We start from the raw sequence: 15,993 nt of genomic DNA, 5'->3' as shown, positions 1-15,993 counted from the left end.
GGTCGCATGCAATAATGTCCGGTCAGCCATACTGCACGGCCAACGAAACGATATCGCATGCGGAGCCATTGCAGATAATGAAGGATGTAACGTCTTTCATCACAATGCTTAATGTTTACCCACGGAACACGAACACGAACACACACACGGGTTAAGGAGACATGGGGCTCCATTGCCATGCTATAAAAGCCCTGTAAAATGAGTATTATCACTACATTTTAGTGGTGGGTGACAGCTCATGCAAGCTTTCATTTCAAGTTCAACAAACTGTGATTGCATGAATGTTCATTTTAACATAGAAAATTACGATTTTACAGACATTAATAAATGTGCTTTATGGCCTGGGCTATTCAATTAGTCTCCCTTTTTCACCAGATATCTTTGTTAAGTTAACAGGGACGCGGCACCAGTTACCCCCTTGTTATCAGGGATTTTTTTTCACTGCCTGTGCAGTGGTGAAAAAATTTCCCAGCTAAGTACTGCACTTCAGGGCAAAATAAATAGCCCCTGGGGATAAATTAGCCCGCGGTAAATTACCCCCCTTTATATGCAAAATATAAGACAAGCACTTGACTCAAATGGTCTGCGGATACTAACAGACCCCTAACAGTCACCAAGCAGTAATACTGAGAAATCTGATTAATGTTGTAGATGTAGTTCTGCCTTGTCCAGCTTATCTGGAAAATCTGAGACTGGATTGATAGTTGAAAGCCTGTTTGGAGAATCTCTTACCATTGGTAAAGCTCAGAACGGACGTGAGGTGCCTAATTCTGTTGCGGTCAAGGTCATGAATTCTTACCCTCAAAAAATACCTTGCAAAACAAACCAGAGTATATTAGGCCCCCCAAAATAGGAGATTTATCATAAACGGTATATCTTGCCCCCCTTTGGCAGTTTGAACACTACACTGCTGCTGTGCTTCTGAATAAACCTGATCAGACCTTTTTCATAAAGGAGTTTAAGACATACGAGGTAAATAAAACTGCTTTTAGCTCTAAATGATTTGAAAGTATTCCAGTTCTGTTTCTACTAGTTAACTTGGTGAAAACTCCATGGAGATACCAAAAGTGAGTGCCACAACTACAAGTGCTCTCTAAAACTCACTGCCCTCATGAGTTCTTAATGTGACTGAATTATAGGGATGTGGAAAGGGTATCCTGTAGCTCTGCTTTTTGAAAGCTTTTGAATTAATGGATAAACTTGAATTTTTTTTTTATCTTGAGGCAAGAATTGATCAACTTTTTTATCACCATTTCCAAATCCTGTTGAACAAATGAGATCCTGCAAATGGTTCAGAGGTAACATCTGCTGTACAAGTTCTTCCACCGTGACAAAAAAAAACAAAAAAAAAAACATACATTAGGCCATGACTGCAGAAGATGTATAGCAACTCAAATCTGCTGACCCCAATAACCATAAGGATTATATATGAGAGACTAGTGAGTAAACACATCTAAGGGGATAAGACAGACCTTTATAGATCTGGCTACTGAAGCAGCTGTGAGTGCATTTTAAAGGCATCAGCTAAGACTAGAAAAGAGGACATAAAAGCTTGAGGGCTCTTGACATTGGGCAACAATTATGTTCTTAAATCTGCATGTATTTCTACATTGAGTTGAGTTATGTACGTATGTTTTGACCAAGTTGTATTGTAATTGTACATATTTACACAGGTAAGAACAATTACAGAAAATATTGTATTCTTCACAGAAACTTCAGGCTTCCTGCCCATTACAAGAGGTTTTGTTAATGCTTGTAAAAGCATATAAACCCAGTATAGGAGAAACAATCTAATGTCTCCAATGACCCCATAACCACTTGCAGTAGGGGAGAGGCGGCTGTGTGCTCTATTTAGACACAGCCTGGTACATTTTCTGGCATTTACTGCATGCCAGGTAGGGCTAATATTGCCCAGCTAAAGCATAGAAGTATCAAATTATATTGGAAGAAATATGCAAGACATAATATTTAGAAATAGTCATTAGATCATACATACACGTTACTTGGGTTTTCTGTAGAACGCCTCCATGAACAGCAAGAGTGGCCCAGAATTCTAAACAGGTCTGTGAAGGCACTGCCATCCGCTGGCTTGGTAATAAAGACGGTCTGTCCACACATAAACACCAAGAACGACACACCAATGCAAACCGTGGGAATTATATACCCAGGGAGGAATCCCACATTCTGTTGTACATATGCAATCCCACCAAGGGAGAAGATTGCTCCCAGGTTAATGCTCCAGTAGAACCAGTTAAAAAATCTACGTGTTGCCTCTGGTCCGCGGTCTTTCACCTAAACAAAAAAAAGATATATAGGAAGAGAAGCACATCAATATAGTAATGTATTCTACAAACCCAAAACAAAATATACTGGGGTGAACATTAAGGGGATATAGTATGTTCTTATAAATAAAAAGAAAAGCAACAGATGAAGGCAAATGCAAAAAATTCTTTCCACTAAAATAGTGAAGTCTGATCACTAGTAATATTTATCAAGTATTCAATTAATCCAGCTAGCAATAGTCTAGCATTACCAGTGATGCATCATGGCCGAGCTGCAGAAAATACCGGATTCAGCGCTCCCCTGTAGTAAGGCAGATACATCCCTGTGAAGGCTGCTCCCTTTCATCAGTGTGACGTCTCCATGTTCCCTTTGTAGTACATTATAGTTCTGTCTCCACTCTGACTAACAACGCTCCAAAGACATGCTGTGAGCTCAGTCTAATTAAACATGATGTACTCACGGGTGCGAGACATTGCAACAGCGGACGCACTTGACAGCCGGAACTCGCATCAAAGTGCTCGCAGCCCCATAGGGCTTGGAGCAGGCCATGCGATGCAGTGCCGTTGCCAGTGTTTTAACGCCGTGGCAACTCGCACTCTTCGCAATCAATTGGATTAATACCCTATATATTAAAAAATAAATAAAAAAACATTAATAAAAAGCCACTCATGACACAGATGTGTCCTCATACACCCAGCCTCAATATACCATGCAGCGTGAGTGAGCCACGCCGAGAAGCAACTTTTTCTTTTAAAAAATGTTCTTATTCGCTCCACAGATACAGCAGAGCACTACTCAATCTGCACCAGAAACGCCAGGCTGTGACAGTTTTAAGTATGTACAAAGTCGCGCATGAAGCGGAACTTGGTATGAAAAAAAGCTGCAGCATCATAGGACTTCTTGTACAGATTCAGACCTATTCGCACACAGATGTACACGTGTCGCATATCAAATTAATCAGTGCAGTGTCATTAAGCAGATTAGTTGAATTACATTGCAACCAAGATGCATATATTCGAGAGAAAAAGACGCAAAAAGATGCCCGGCGCAAGGCGTGTCCCAGAGTACCTGGCGTGCCAAGAAGGGCTGTTTGGCACAACTGCAGCAATAGTGTATGAGGACACATATGTACTCAAAAACTATGAATTGCATCAAGGAAATAGAAGGAGGAAAGTTGTCTTTCAAGCAAACCGGTAGCACTATTTTCCAGTGATATGAACCTTCTGCAGTCCATATCAGTCTCTGAGCTGTGATACAAACTATTGAGAATAGAAACAGTAACAATGAGGTTATAATAAAGGAAACGAAACTTGAAGTTACTAAGCGGGAAAACCTTTACTTGTTCCCACGCATGCACCAGGGTAGTGGGTAAAAAAAAATCCATTCTGTTCTTTAGTTTTTCTTATGTATGCATTTTTAATGGAGTGTTCCATGCACCACACTTTTACCAAAGTAATGGCAGGTCGCATTAGGAACACAATGGTGGAAAAGGTATCCTTTTAGTAATTAGGGATCCTTAGTAAGTGTAGCACATGCCCAAACAGGTCATTTTTACTTTAATGGAGACATGTAGAGAATGAAAAAAATAAAATGAAGCAAACCTTTTCCAACCCCTTACACATACTGGTTTTTTTTTACAAAATAAAGTGAACGATCATATTTAATTTCCACTCAAACTTACAGAAATCACTGCACAGTTTCTTAACAATAACATTTTGTGAATCATTACACAATTCAGTCTAGTTTGATGCAGCTTTTTCAACAGGATCAGCAAGATTTAAACATAAAAGTCTGTATGAATTGCAATCTCTGAGTTCTGCAGGATGATTGTAGAGTGCTTATATAGTGTGATTAGTGTAAACACACAAGAGCCACGATCAAACACAAGGCGTTTTGCAAAACAGACAAATGAGAAACATCTTATGATCAAGATGCTTCCTTTATTAACCCTGAGTCAGTATCATGTGCCAGACACTATTTTAGGCTGAGGGTTCATACACTTCCCTGCCAGCTTCTTACTCAGAATGTTCTTCCTGCTTGCTAATTAAGAATAAACTCTTAACATTAACCCAAGGTTCTTTTATAGCCCACAGACCAGAATACTGTATGTAATCCAACAGGGCTGGATTATGGTCTGTGGGGGTCCCTGGGCAACAAACTTGTGGGGGCCCCAATCAATAAAATCAAAGTGATTATATGGGCGATATTATAAAAAGGTATAATGTATCAACCAACATTGTGATAATTACATATATTTATCTGTGTGTATATATGTAAAAAAAATATATATATATTATATACACACACACACATATATATATACAAACACAGAATATATATATATCCATACAAATATATACTACACACAGTATAAGTGTGTGTATATATACACAAACATACTGTATATATACAGACAGTATGTGTGTATTGTATACATATACGTACACAGTATAAATGGGGAAATGGTTCCTTGAGTGCCAGACTCAGCTGCTATGCCCTGCACGCACTGTCACTGTAGTGAGTCTACTGTGCCTTGCTGCTGTCCGCGGCAGCTCAGCTGTTCCCTTACAGCGGCTGCCGAGAATAGCAGCAGGGAACAGTTAATGTTAGTAGAAGTGGCTGGGGATCGGGGACAGTGTGCCGGGACCCCCTATGTGTGGGGGCCCCGGGACGACCACCCCTGTCGCCCGGCCTTTAATCCGGCCCTGTAATCCAAGGCATATCAAAGGGTTGGGTATTAAATACCATCATCTTAAAAGCCACCAGTTCAAATCCCATACCCTGGAGGCTCAACAGATCAAAATCCTGATGCAGGCTGGAAAGTATATTTAACCCTATCCTCTCCCCCTCCCCCCCCTAACCCTCCCTTGGGGGTGCCTAACCTTAAGTCCTCCCTGTGGTGCCTAACCCCCCCCTCTCCATAAACCTAAGCCTCCCAGGGGGGTGCCTAACCCCCCCTTCCCCTAGCCTAACCCCAAGTCCCCCCGGGGGTGCCTAAACCTAACCCTCCTACCCCGCAGCTAACTGCTCGCAACGCCCGGCTTACCTACATTCGGCATGCCGGGCTTCTGGATTTCGGCATGAGGCTAATGATAGGCGTTGGTATTTAGACACCTATCTTTAGTCCCATCAGTGTCGGGATTCTGGCGGTTGGCATTTCGACCGCCGGCATCCCGACTACATCCCATATGAAAATAGTACATGACGGTCGAGAGAGACCGCCCTGACAGGAAGTAGATCTCTTCTCAAGACCACTGTTAAGATTCCCATTACTGCTTACAGCAGCTGGATGGTTTTTGAAACACCCTGGCTCCCGGCATTGGGGCAGATAACAGCTGCACTAAATGTCCTTTCAGCCTAAAGCAAAATGTTGCTGTTTTAAGCATGGGCAAGAAGTGGTTAATGGTGATATCCTCTTTAGTTACCCTATTCTTCCTATTAGGACTATGGCGAGGGAAAATACTTAATAGACCACTAGATCCATCCATGAGACTATCAGGATTATTGCAACGCTGTACAGAAGGCAAGTATAACATTGTTTAATAGCATCTTCAGAGGCTACACTTTCAAAAATCATTTACATTTCTTTGTTACTGTTCCAGAAGGCATATTAACGATGTCTAAAAAGAGTTATTCTGTGACCTCTCCAAGTCCAGTCAGACACCCCTCCAGTAAAGCAGATCCCCCTCTCAAGCCCTCCAGCTAAAGCTGGGTTCACACTAGGTTGACTGGTCGATTAGTAAGTGTATACACACTTACCAATCGTCTGCCCGAAGTTCCGTGCTTGACAGCTCAACTGGGTGGGAACGTAAGTCACCTGCCCATTTGAGACGTCAATAATCACCTGGTCCCCGCAGCATGTGTACGGGCAATCGGCGGGTCGTCTGTACATGACAGCAGATAACAGATATAGCCTTTAGATATATTAGCCATCTGCTGTGCTCTACAGCAGATCAGATATGTCTGTGAACGACGTTCACAGACACATCCACTGTACACACCCGGCGATGCACTATAGATATATCGCCCATTCAATGGAACAGGCGAATATATCCATCAGTGCGAACCCAGATTAAAGGTGCCCAGCACATCATCACATCATTAGCGACATCCCCCGACATGTTAGCGACCCGCAGGAGCACACATATCATGGGTACACACTAGACGATGTACCCAATATATGTTGCTCCAATCTGCAGGATCGGACGACATATCGTCTAGTGCAGCGTTTTTCAACCGTTGTGCCGTGGCACACTAGTGCCGCGGTTGTTAAGTGTGCCGCACGGTCAGAGCTGCCGGTCAGATCTGCCATATTGCAGATCAGGGAGTGCTGAGCTCTTCTGGGAGTCTCAGGCGCGCCCGGGTCATCACCTATGCAGACGCGGCGGCGTGACATCACAGGTCCGCCAGCTCCGCGCCCCTTGCAGATGATCTGCATGAAGGCCATCAGCACCCCCAGTCAGCCTGCCTGCCTCACCAGCCTGCCCCGCGACCACCAGCACCCCCAACACGCCAGCCAGCCCTACGACCACCAGCCAGCCCCGCGGCAACCAGCACCGCCAACATGCCTGCCTCACTATCCAGCCAGCCCCACAGCCACCAGCTCTACCTGCACGCCCAGCCAGGCAGCCCGGTGGCCACAAGCCAGCTTGCCTGCACTCTGCTGACAACTTTGTATATGAGAAACAGGTAGGGACAAAAATAAATAAAAAATGTATATTAATATTTTATGTGGGAGCCAGTGTACTTTGTTTTTTAGGGGGGGAGCAATGTGGGTTTTTCTTCTTTTGGGGCCAACAATGTCTTTTTTTTGTTTCTGTGGGGGCCAGCCAGTGTTCATTTTTACTGTGGGTGCCAATGTATTGCCTTTTATTCCTGCGAGAGGCCAATGTATGTGGTTTTCTTTTTTTTTTTAATGTGGGAGCCAATATGTATGTTTTACCCAAGGTCGCGCACGCTGCATCGCCGAATGGTGTGCCTTGTCAATATTAAGATCTTGTGTAGTGTGCCTCCAGTTAAAAAAGGTTGAAAATCACTGGTCTAGTGTGTAGCCAGCATAACAAACCGCTTTATTTAAGGAAAAAATAAACAAATCCACCTGGCAGTCAAATCTGGCTTGTTTCCTTTCAACTATATCCCCCACCTACAGGTTGGGGGAAGATCGTCAAAAAGATACCAAGTGTGATCTTAACAAAAGAAACAAAAAAAAAAAAAAAGAAGAAGAAGGAGTCTAAAAGTTGTGATACCTAAAAAAAGAAAAAAAAATTCTAGTGGAAAAGAATATTAGCAATGCAAAAAATGAGAGTTATGGTAGACTTACCTAGATAACTCCTTTTCTTCGAGGTCCATAGGGTCCCATCGGGATACCATTGGGACATTATAGTTGGAAGACCAGGCACCAAACAGTTAAAGCTTCTGCTCACAGAATGCCCCAGGTTCTCGTCCATATATACCCAGTCACTAGCCATAGGACTTCAGTTTAGTTAACAAGCCTCAAGGTAGGAGAAGGAAAGGGGAGAATGAAGAACAATGTGAGCGACCACTATATATTTTTTTTTATTATTTGTCCTTCTGAGATGAGCAGTCATGACCACCATTATATTGGTAAACACCCAAGGGGCTGTGGACACACCAATGGGCAATGGTAATGTTGTTGACGAACAGCAAACAACTCAGAAACCCTTGGTGGAATAGTGCAATAGGTACAGTGCATCCAGAAAGCATTCACAGCGCGTCACTTTTTCCACATTTTGTTATGTTACAGCCTTATTACAAAATGGAATAAATTCATTTTTCTCCTCAAAATTCTACTCACAATACCCCATAATGACAACGTGTAAAAAGTGTTTTGTTTTTTTTTGTTTTTTTTAGAGATTTTTGCAAATTTATAAAAAAAAAAAAAAACGAAAAAAAAAAAAACACAACAACTAAGAAATCACATGTACATAAGTATTCACAACCTTTGTTCAATACTTTGTTGTTGCACCTTTGGCAGCAATTACAGCCTCAAGTCTTTTTGAATATGATGCCACAAGCTTGGCACTCTCCCTGTGGGAAAGGGTAAAAAGACATGTCTTTTTGGAATCTGGAACAGTTTATCTGGAGTGTTCCATGCTTCCCCCATAAACTCAGTGACCTGTTCAGATTGAGGGAATCCAGCCTAAATCACCCTCTGGTGTCTTAACACCAGGTTTATTAGGCTTTAGGAAAACGGTACTTCAACTTCTATGATGAGGCTTGAATTAACTGCCCCTGCTAGAGAGAGGCCCACAGGGAGAAACCGGTGTATTATCTGCCTCCTCAGATAATATCAGAATCTGAAAGCAGGGTGGACTGAGAGGATGGTGCAGTTCATCTATATGCTTAGACGGCTCATGCAGATAGGTAGATGCTAAACAAAACAAAACAAAAAAAAAAAAAACACACCACACAACTTACCTAATCCCCGCTCCTGCCGCCGACCACCGCGATCCGCTCCTCCAGGCCCGCTCTGCACTATGGGAGAGACGTAATGATGTCTCTCCCATTACCCGCTGTGGGGGAGCCGGTAGGCGGATCTCATGAGTGAGCTCCTGCCGGCTCCCTCCGTGGACGACGCAGCAGCCAATGAGAGTCTGTCTGACTCTCATCCGCTGTTGTAACAAACACACAGCTGCCGCTGGCAGCTGTGTGTTTGTTACTCTGTAGTGTGGACTGTGTTCGCGGTCTGCACTTCACTAGCGGCGGCAGGGGGTTGACCTCAAATCTGGTTGCCAAGGCGACCTGGGCCCCGGGTTTTGTCGAGCCCTGTGGTAGGATATAAGTGCAATGCATACAAATAGGGACTGAATCAACTTATACAAGCAAAAAAGTTGGTAGGATTCCAGTGCTATATACCTTGATCCTAGGAGAAAGGTATACTCAGAGAGCAAGACCAAATCTTCCCTTAGCAAACATTTCCATGATCAATTGCAGCTGAACGTCTCCAATTAATTAGGAGAGTGGGGTATGGGCTGCTCAGTCTTCACAAGTAAATGTGAAGTACAATTTAACCCCTACACATCCTGGTAGCTGAGGGTCAAATTGAGCAATAGCAGTGATAGTAATAACAAACAGTCATAAATAAAACCTGCCTGAACTCCTGTTTCCTTTTACGCTTTGCATTGTTAACGTTATACGTATGTATGCTATGTGACAACCTTCACAAATATCGTAATGAATGTGAAGTACTCAGAATGAAACCCCCAACCCAAGAGGAAGGAGAGAAAACAGTGATAGTTATAATAGACAGACAGAAATTAAAGACAGTGGGGGGTCATTCAGACCCGCTCGCGAGCGGCAGTACGCTCGCAAGCGGGTTGATGTTCCCCACTGCGCATGCGCACGACGGAGGGAGCTCCGTCGTGCGCATGCGCGAGACCCGGGGAGCGACGGGCTTTCCATCGCTCCGGGTCTCGCACCAAAGGGGGCGTGCTGTCGATGTTGATTGACAGCACGCCCCCTTTGGTGGGCGTGCCGGCCAGACGGAGGTGTTCCCATGGGAACGCCTACCGTCTGAAGCCGGCCCCACTGACATCACTAGTGATGTCAGTGGGAGTGATTTTGGCTCTGATAGAGCCAAAATCACTCCAGGGCTTGTGGCAGGGAGACCCTACCACAGGGTCTCCGTCGCAAGTCCGATGGTCGAGACCATCGCGACCATCTTTTTGGCCGCTCGCATATGCTGTGGGTGGTCACCCACAGCTATACGAGCGGCCAGGAGGCCGCTCCATTTTCATGGAGGAGGGCCCTGATTCAGAGCGAGCGCTCTGGTCAGAGCGTCCGGCTCTGAATCAGGCCCAGTGTTAATACAGCAGCTAGCAAACAGTTACATACAATGCATATGTAATATAATTACAATCGGCTCTAAATCAACTACAGCAACACAAAGGAATGGTAGGATATAGAGCACCATATACCTTAACCAAGGGATAGGTATATAGTGAGCTTGACCCAGACCCTCCTGAGACCAACAGCTACAGGGCGCACTGAGAGTGGACCGTGAGCATCTCATATACACGTGGAGGGTAGGTGGAACAACCCAAACACGCAAAAGCCTTCGTAGGGACTGCATTTGAGAGTCAGGGGAGGAGCTGCCGCAGGAGCGCCTACCTCCCCTAAGCTGCGTTAAAAAGCCAGGTACGCTGCCCTCGTGGTAGCAGATAGCATCTGCCGTCGATCCCCGGCGTCAGATGATAAGGCCTCGGCTGGTGTAGTGAGGATGCGGACAATCCCAGGTCCTGACAGCAGCCACTTCTGGTGAGTCTCTGACACAAAAGCAAGGACTGCTGCATGCGATTCCTCGTAAGCGAAGAACCACCTTACCCGACATCTCTGAGGATCCGGTGCAGTCCAGGTCGCAGCATTGCTGCTAGAGAAGCTTAGGCACGACCCGCCAAAATCACCAGCACAATTACTGATGTTGCGGCACGGCGGAGGTAGATGAAGTCGCAGTACGTGCGTCTTAATTCAGATGCTTGGTACTGCCAACTCAGAAAACAAAAGCTTAGGACAGCTCTGAGCAGTCCCTGTTACAAAGGTGCATCTTGATCCTGCCGCACCAAACGAACAACTGAAGTCCTATGGCTAGGGGACGATGTCGTAGTCGTGCAATCGCCTATTAATAACTGCAAACGTTTCAAGTTGGGGAAACAAAGAAATGTGTGCGCACACCGATAAGGGGCATCATAGGGGCATGGTGACGTGGCACACAGACGCGACAGACACTTCAGGTGCTTTGGATCCACCTATCTCCCCAGACAGCTACAAAACTTTCTTTTGAATGACCACACCAGCAGAGCAGTAATAAATCGGTCAACATTATGGCTCATCGGTACAAAGGCCCCAAACTGAGGCATGGGTTCAATGAAAAATAATGATGTTCGCATAACCAAGGTAGCCCTGTTATAGTGGAAAGCAGCCAAAGCGGTCTAATGCTAGGGCTGGTTAAGGGTTTGGAAAGGGGGCATACTGCATGTTTTGTAATTGAAGACACGAGTGGATGAAGGTGTTATATTACGTTTAGAAGAAACTGGAGATATTAAGTTAAATATAAATTTGACACGAATTGGAAATATCACTGTTACCCGCAAAATACATCAGTACATAGACTACCAACATTTCAAATAACATTGTTACTATGATCCCTAGGTCATAACACCTTCATCCATTAAAAAAAGTAATTTTTCAGAAAACTGTTACACTCACCTCTACAATTTTTTTATTACAGTAAAGCATCTATGGTGTGAATGAAAGTAACCAATCGCTAACAATTTTCCGCAATTCAGACATGTGGATTTTCTTCTGCAAATGATTGACAGTTACCTTCACTCAGACCACAGACACTGTTGATTGAAGCCAAGATGATGCGAGATAATCTGACTCACCAAGCACAGTGTGCATTCAGGACAACCTTTTCATTCACTTCATATGTGTAATATGACATTGGTCAAGAGGCCATTACTAAAGACACAAAAATGCATTTAAGCAGATTTCAGTAGTACGCTTTGGAAAACACACTTGATGTGATAAGATTTGTTTCTGAAAACGATTAACAAAGTCACCTGACACTAGAATAATTGACTCTTGCTACATCTGTAGATTAATGGTGGGTACACACTGCAGAGATATATCTGCAGATCGAGTGATCTGCAGATATATCTGTAGATGATGGTCGTTCATATACACTGAACGACCATCATCTTCCAGGCAGCTGTGGATCCCGATGGTCCGCCCCTATCCCCGCAGCCTCTGCTGCATGCGTACGGGAGATCTGCAGACCGCCCGTACACACTACTCTGCAGATATATCTGCCATCTGCTGTGGAGAAGAGCCGATGCGATGTCTGAACAACATCGTTCACAGACATATCGCTGGTACACACTGGCCGACGGGCACCAGATATATTGGCCAATATATCTGTCAGTGTGTACCCAGCTTAAGTGTAGTTATACTGTAGACAATATTGGAAGATAAGGGTATTTCCCATGGAATACATATTTGGCTTCATCACCCCCTGGTTTCAGAGACACTTGGCAACTATGTATTTCACCAGAAATATAAAACAGACTTTGGCAAACTTTTAAATAATCTAGGAGTCAGCTCTAAAAACAGTGATCAAGAGGAGCAATTTTTTGAATTTTAAACACTATAGATTCATTAAAAGCGAGAAAATAAGAAAAACTTTCTCCTGCAGCACAATATAAGTATGCAAAAAGACATGAATCTAAACCACACTGACAGATAGTAACATAATATGATATAATGAGGTGACAAAAAGAGATATACACAATACACAGCTTAGAACCCTACATTTTAATATTCAGTGCAACTCCCATGTAAACAGTATACACACTAGATCCTCTCTGGAAGCCACTGTACCAACACACCTTTCTTAAGACAAGTATATATTTTAGTGGTGTAAAAAAAAAAAAGTAAGATGAGCTTGCAAGGTAAAGATTAGTATACAAAGCACAATCACCAGACCAATGCACAATGCCAACTCATATCTAGTACTAAAGCATTTTTGCTGATGCATGCAAAACAAAATTGGAAAATAAAAAAAATATTGATCATTTTAGGCTTGTTTCGCTGAGATGCAAGTACTTTTATATTGTTATTCCCTCAGCATTGTGTATGTGTAAGAAATAATGGGGTAGATGTATTATAGTGGCACTTAACGTGCCACTATAACGCTTCCTGCTTCGCCTCTTTACCGAGGCGAAGCAGGAAGCACTACCGGTGAGATGTGTGAACATCTCACCGGCCGGAGAGGAGGAGCGTTAACTCCCCCCTCCGGCGCTACCCGCTGCAGACCACATCGCATCAGCCTAGTGCTGATGCGATGTGTGTCAGGCCCGGCCGGCTCCAATGAGCATGCGCGGGATCTCGCAAGTATCGCGAGATCCCCGTGTGCAGCCCTGGAGCCGGTAGCTGCCACAGCGCTGTCCCTGCTGTGGGTATAGGCTAACGCCAGGCTGTAGCTGTCGATAACGACAGCTACAGCCGGCCGAACGGTCAGACGATCTGACCGTTCGTACATAGCCCAGGCTGTCGGCGCTGCTATCTTGTAGATAGCAGCGCCGATAAAGACAGGGGCGCATAGCGCCCCTGTCATTTACCGCCCAGACCCCCGATCATACATCGGGGAGAAACGGTATCAGCGCACCTAACGTGCGCTGATACCGTTTCTGGGCTTCATGCATCTACCCCAATGTGGGAATGATTTTAGGAGGAGCGTTATCAAAGCTTGGAGAAAGATAAAGTGGAGAGAGATAAAGTACTAACAAATCAACTTCTGTCATTTTACAGGGAGTTAGGAGCCGATTGGCTGGTACTTTCTCTCACCTTGATCACAGCACAAAATTGGACCTGTCAAGTCTGAAATTTCACACCAATATAAACTGTAAAAATAACAAATTAAACATCACACTACTGAGGCCATGTGGATAAAACTAGTTAAGAACCGCTGAACACGTGTGCAATTTGTTCCCAGTCTTCAGGCAACTAGTCACACAAGTGTCATATCTCAGGGCAGAACGGCAGACTAGGAAAGGTCTCTTCTAAAATCAGCCTAAAGTGAAAGTCTGCAACTCTGTTGCTGCTTTCCAATTTAATTATGATCATTCCAGGTTAACAGTACCAACTACAAGTAGCTATATACTGTATAAGAAAGCAAAAAACCAGTAGCAGATGTAAAATTAAGTTAGTTCATGCCACAAAAATCTAGGATTTGCTTTTTAGCAATTTGCAACAAATCGGGGGGATTCAATTGTTGCTCTGTTCAGAAGCGATAGCCGCCAGCGCAGGCATTTCTGATTGCACCCTCCCGAGAAGGTGAGCTGAAAGGAGTGAAAAGTCCATGGTTTGGGCACCCTGACCAAGACAGTAGAAAGGTTTAGTCTCTTTACATGCATGATAAGGCATGGGCACCCCAAAATAAATGACTATCACACCCTGATCTCCTGTCACTTTAGAAGAGAGATTGGGTGATTAAATTTTTTTTATTGCACCCTATGGGCCATATCCAAATAGCTGCGGTAAATTACCGCAGCTAATTAGCTCGCCCGGGGCTCGCTCAAGGCTATCCAATTAGCCCAGAAGTCGGCCTGACAACGTCACTTATCAGTGGGTTTTTTTTCGGGACATGATGTGTCCCGAAAAGTAATCCACGATAAGTGCCGTTTTTTTGTCCAAAAAACGGCGAGAACACATAGGACCTTTATTATTTTGCCCGAAATAATAGGATAGGGAGAAAAACAAATATCGGCGCAAACTGGGGATAATTGGCAAAAATCCAGTTTTTCCGCCAATCGCAGGGATCAATTAGCGCCTGAACAGTGTTCGGGGCTAATTGGATATGGCCCTTTGTGTTAAATCCGCAGATGACAATTCCTATATATCCTACTGTCAACCTAAGTACATAATGATTCTGAGCTTTTGGGGGTGGGAATGGAGGAGGAATAAATATATTGAAAAAGTAGATCCTTACAATATCAAAGCCTGGAAATACAGGTTTATGTGAAAAGTATCTAGGGGCCCATTTATTAAGGATCGCATTTTGCAATGCGATCAGGGCATGCAGTATCGCCCATGATCGCATTGCAAAATGCGATCATACCGGCCGAATGTATCACCCGGCACATGCACGGAGACGGGCTTCGAAAAGAGCCCGTCCCTGCGATGTGGCCGGAGCGCATTCCGGGCTGCTGCGCATGCGCAGTCCCGCGGACTGCACATGAGCGGCGCCCATTGCCGGCGGAGGGATCTGGAAGATCCCTCCGCCGGCTCAAATGCGGTAAGTGCCCATAGGACACAGCGGCTAACGCTATCTGCAGATGGCGTTAGCTGCTGGGGTCAATATCGGGAATGCAAAGCATTCCCGATATTGATACATTTGGCTGCATCGCATCCCCCATAGAAACCTATGGAGGAGGCGGCTGCCGGCGGCAATGGAGGGATCGCAGCAGGTATCGGAGATACCTGCTGCGGTCCCTCCTTCATACATTCGGGGGATACTAAGTATTTGAGGTAAACCCCCGAAAACAGGTGTTTTCGGGGAATTTACCTCAAATTATCTTTGATAAATGGGCCCCATTGAGTACTAATGACACATGCCTAATTTTATTACAGGAAGAAAACATGCAGTGAGTTTTTGTCAACCCTCCAAAAGGTCAAGTTTTCAAGATTACTGTCTTTTGAAGCAGTTGGGATAATTACTGACCCAGAAAACAGATTAATCATGCACAGGTGAGGTAAAGAGATCCACAAAACCTGACCCATTGGGGTACTGGAGTTGAGAATCACTGATGTAAAAGTACCAATTGTGAATCTATACTGTAGAAACAAAAACTTAAATTAAATTCTAAAGTGATGGAAAATGTAGTCATGTTTCTTGGTACTAAGGGAAAATATTAATCTAGAAAAATGAAAGCCTAATTAAATTTTTTTGCCCAAGAAAATCTTTACTAAAGTGCAACCAATCAGATTCTAGCTATTATCTTCTAGAAGGTGCTAGATAAATGATAAGTAGAATATGATTGGTTGCTATGAGCAACATCTCCACTTCTAAAAACTTAAACTTTAGTAAATATACCGCAAAGGCTTATCTTGCGCGTGTAAATATTCTCTGTATTTAAATTATTTGGTCAAATTTGTTTTGCAGCTTCAAAACTCTTTTTTGGCATGAAAGTC

At 44.0% G+C, this 15,993-nt stretch overlaps 2 protein-coding genes across 2 annotated transcripts in view; one reads left to right on the top strand and one right to left on the bottom strand.

The window, feature by feature from the left end:
* SLC15A4 (solute carrier family 15 member 4) overlaps positions 1-15,993 on the bottom strand; it is a 43,418-nt gene that overhangs the window by 21,831 nt on the left and 5,594 nt on the right. The window contains exon 2 of the mRNA XM_088482109.1: positions 1,997-2,292. Coding sequence (XP_088338235.1) covers positions 1,997-2,292 — 296 coding nt within the window. The remainder of the gene's footprint in view (positions 1-1,996; positions 2,293-15,993) is intronic.
* The window catches only part of GLT1D1 (glycosyltransferase 1 domain containing 1), a 225,426-nt gene continuing 224,758 nt past the window's right edge, over positions 15,326-15,993 (top strand). Inside the window, exon 1 of the mRNA XM_088482112.1 lies at positions 15,326-15,549. Within this exon, the coding sequence (XP_088338238.1) occupies positions 15,542-15,549 (8 nt within the window). The 5' untranslated portion in view covers positions 15,326-15,541. The remainder of the gene's footprint in view (positions 15,550-15,993) is intronic.

This window comes from Taudactylus pleione, unplaced genomic scaffold (genome assembly GCF_031769625.1).
Source record: "Taudactylus pleione unplaced genomic scaffold, aTauple2 ptg000282l, whole genome shotgun sequence".
NCBI lineage: Eukaryota > Metazoa > Chordata > Amphibia > Anura > Myobatrachidae > Taudactylus > Taudactylus pleione.
This window is presented reverse-complemented; position numbering and strand designations above follow the sequence as displayed.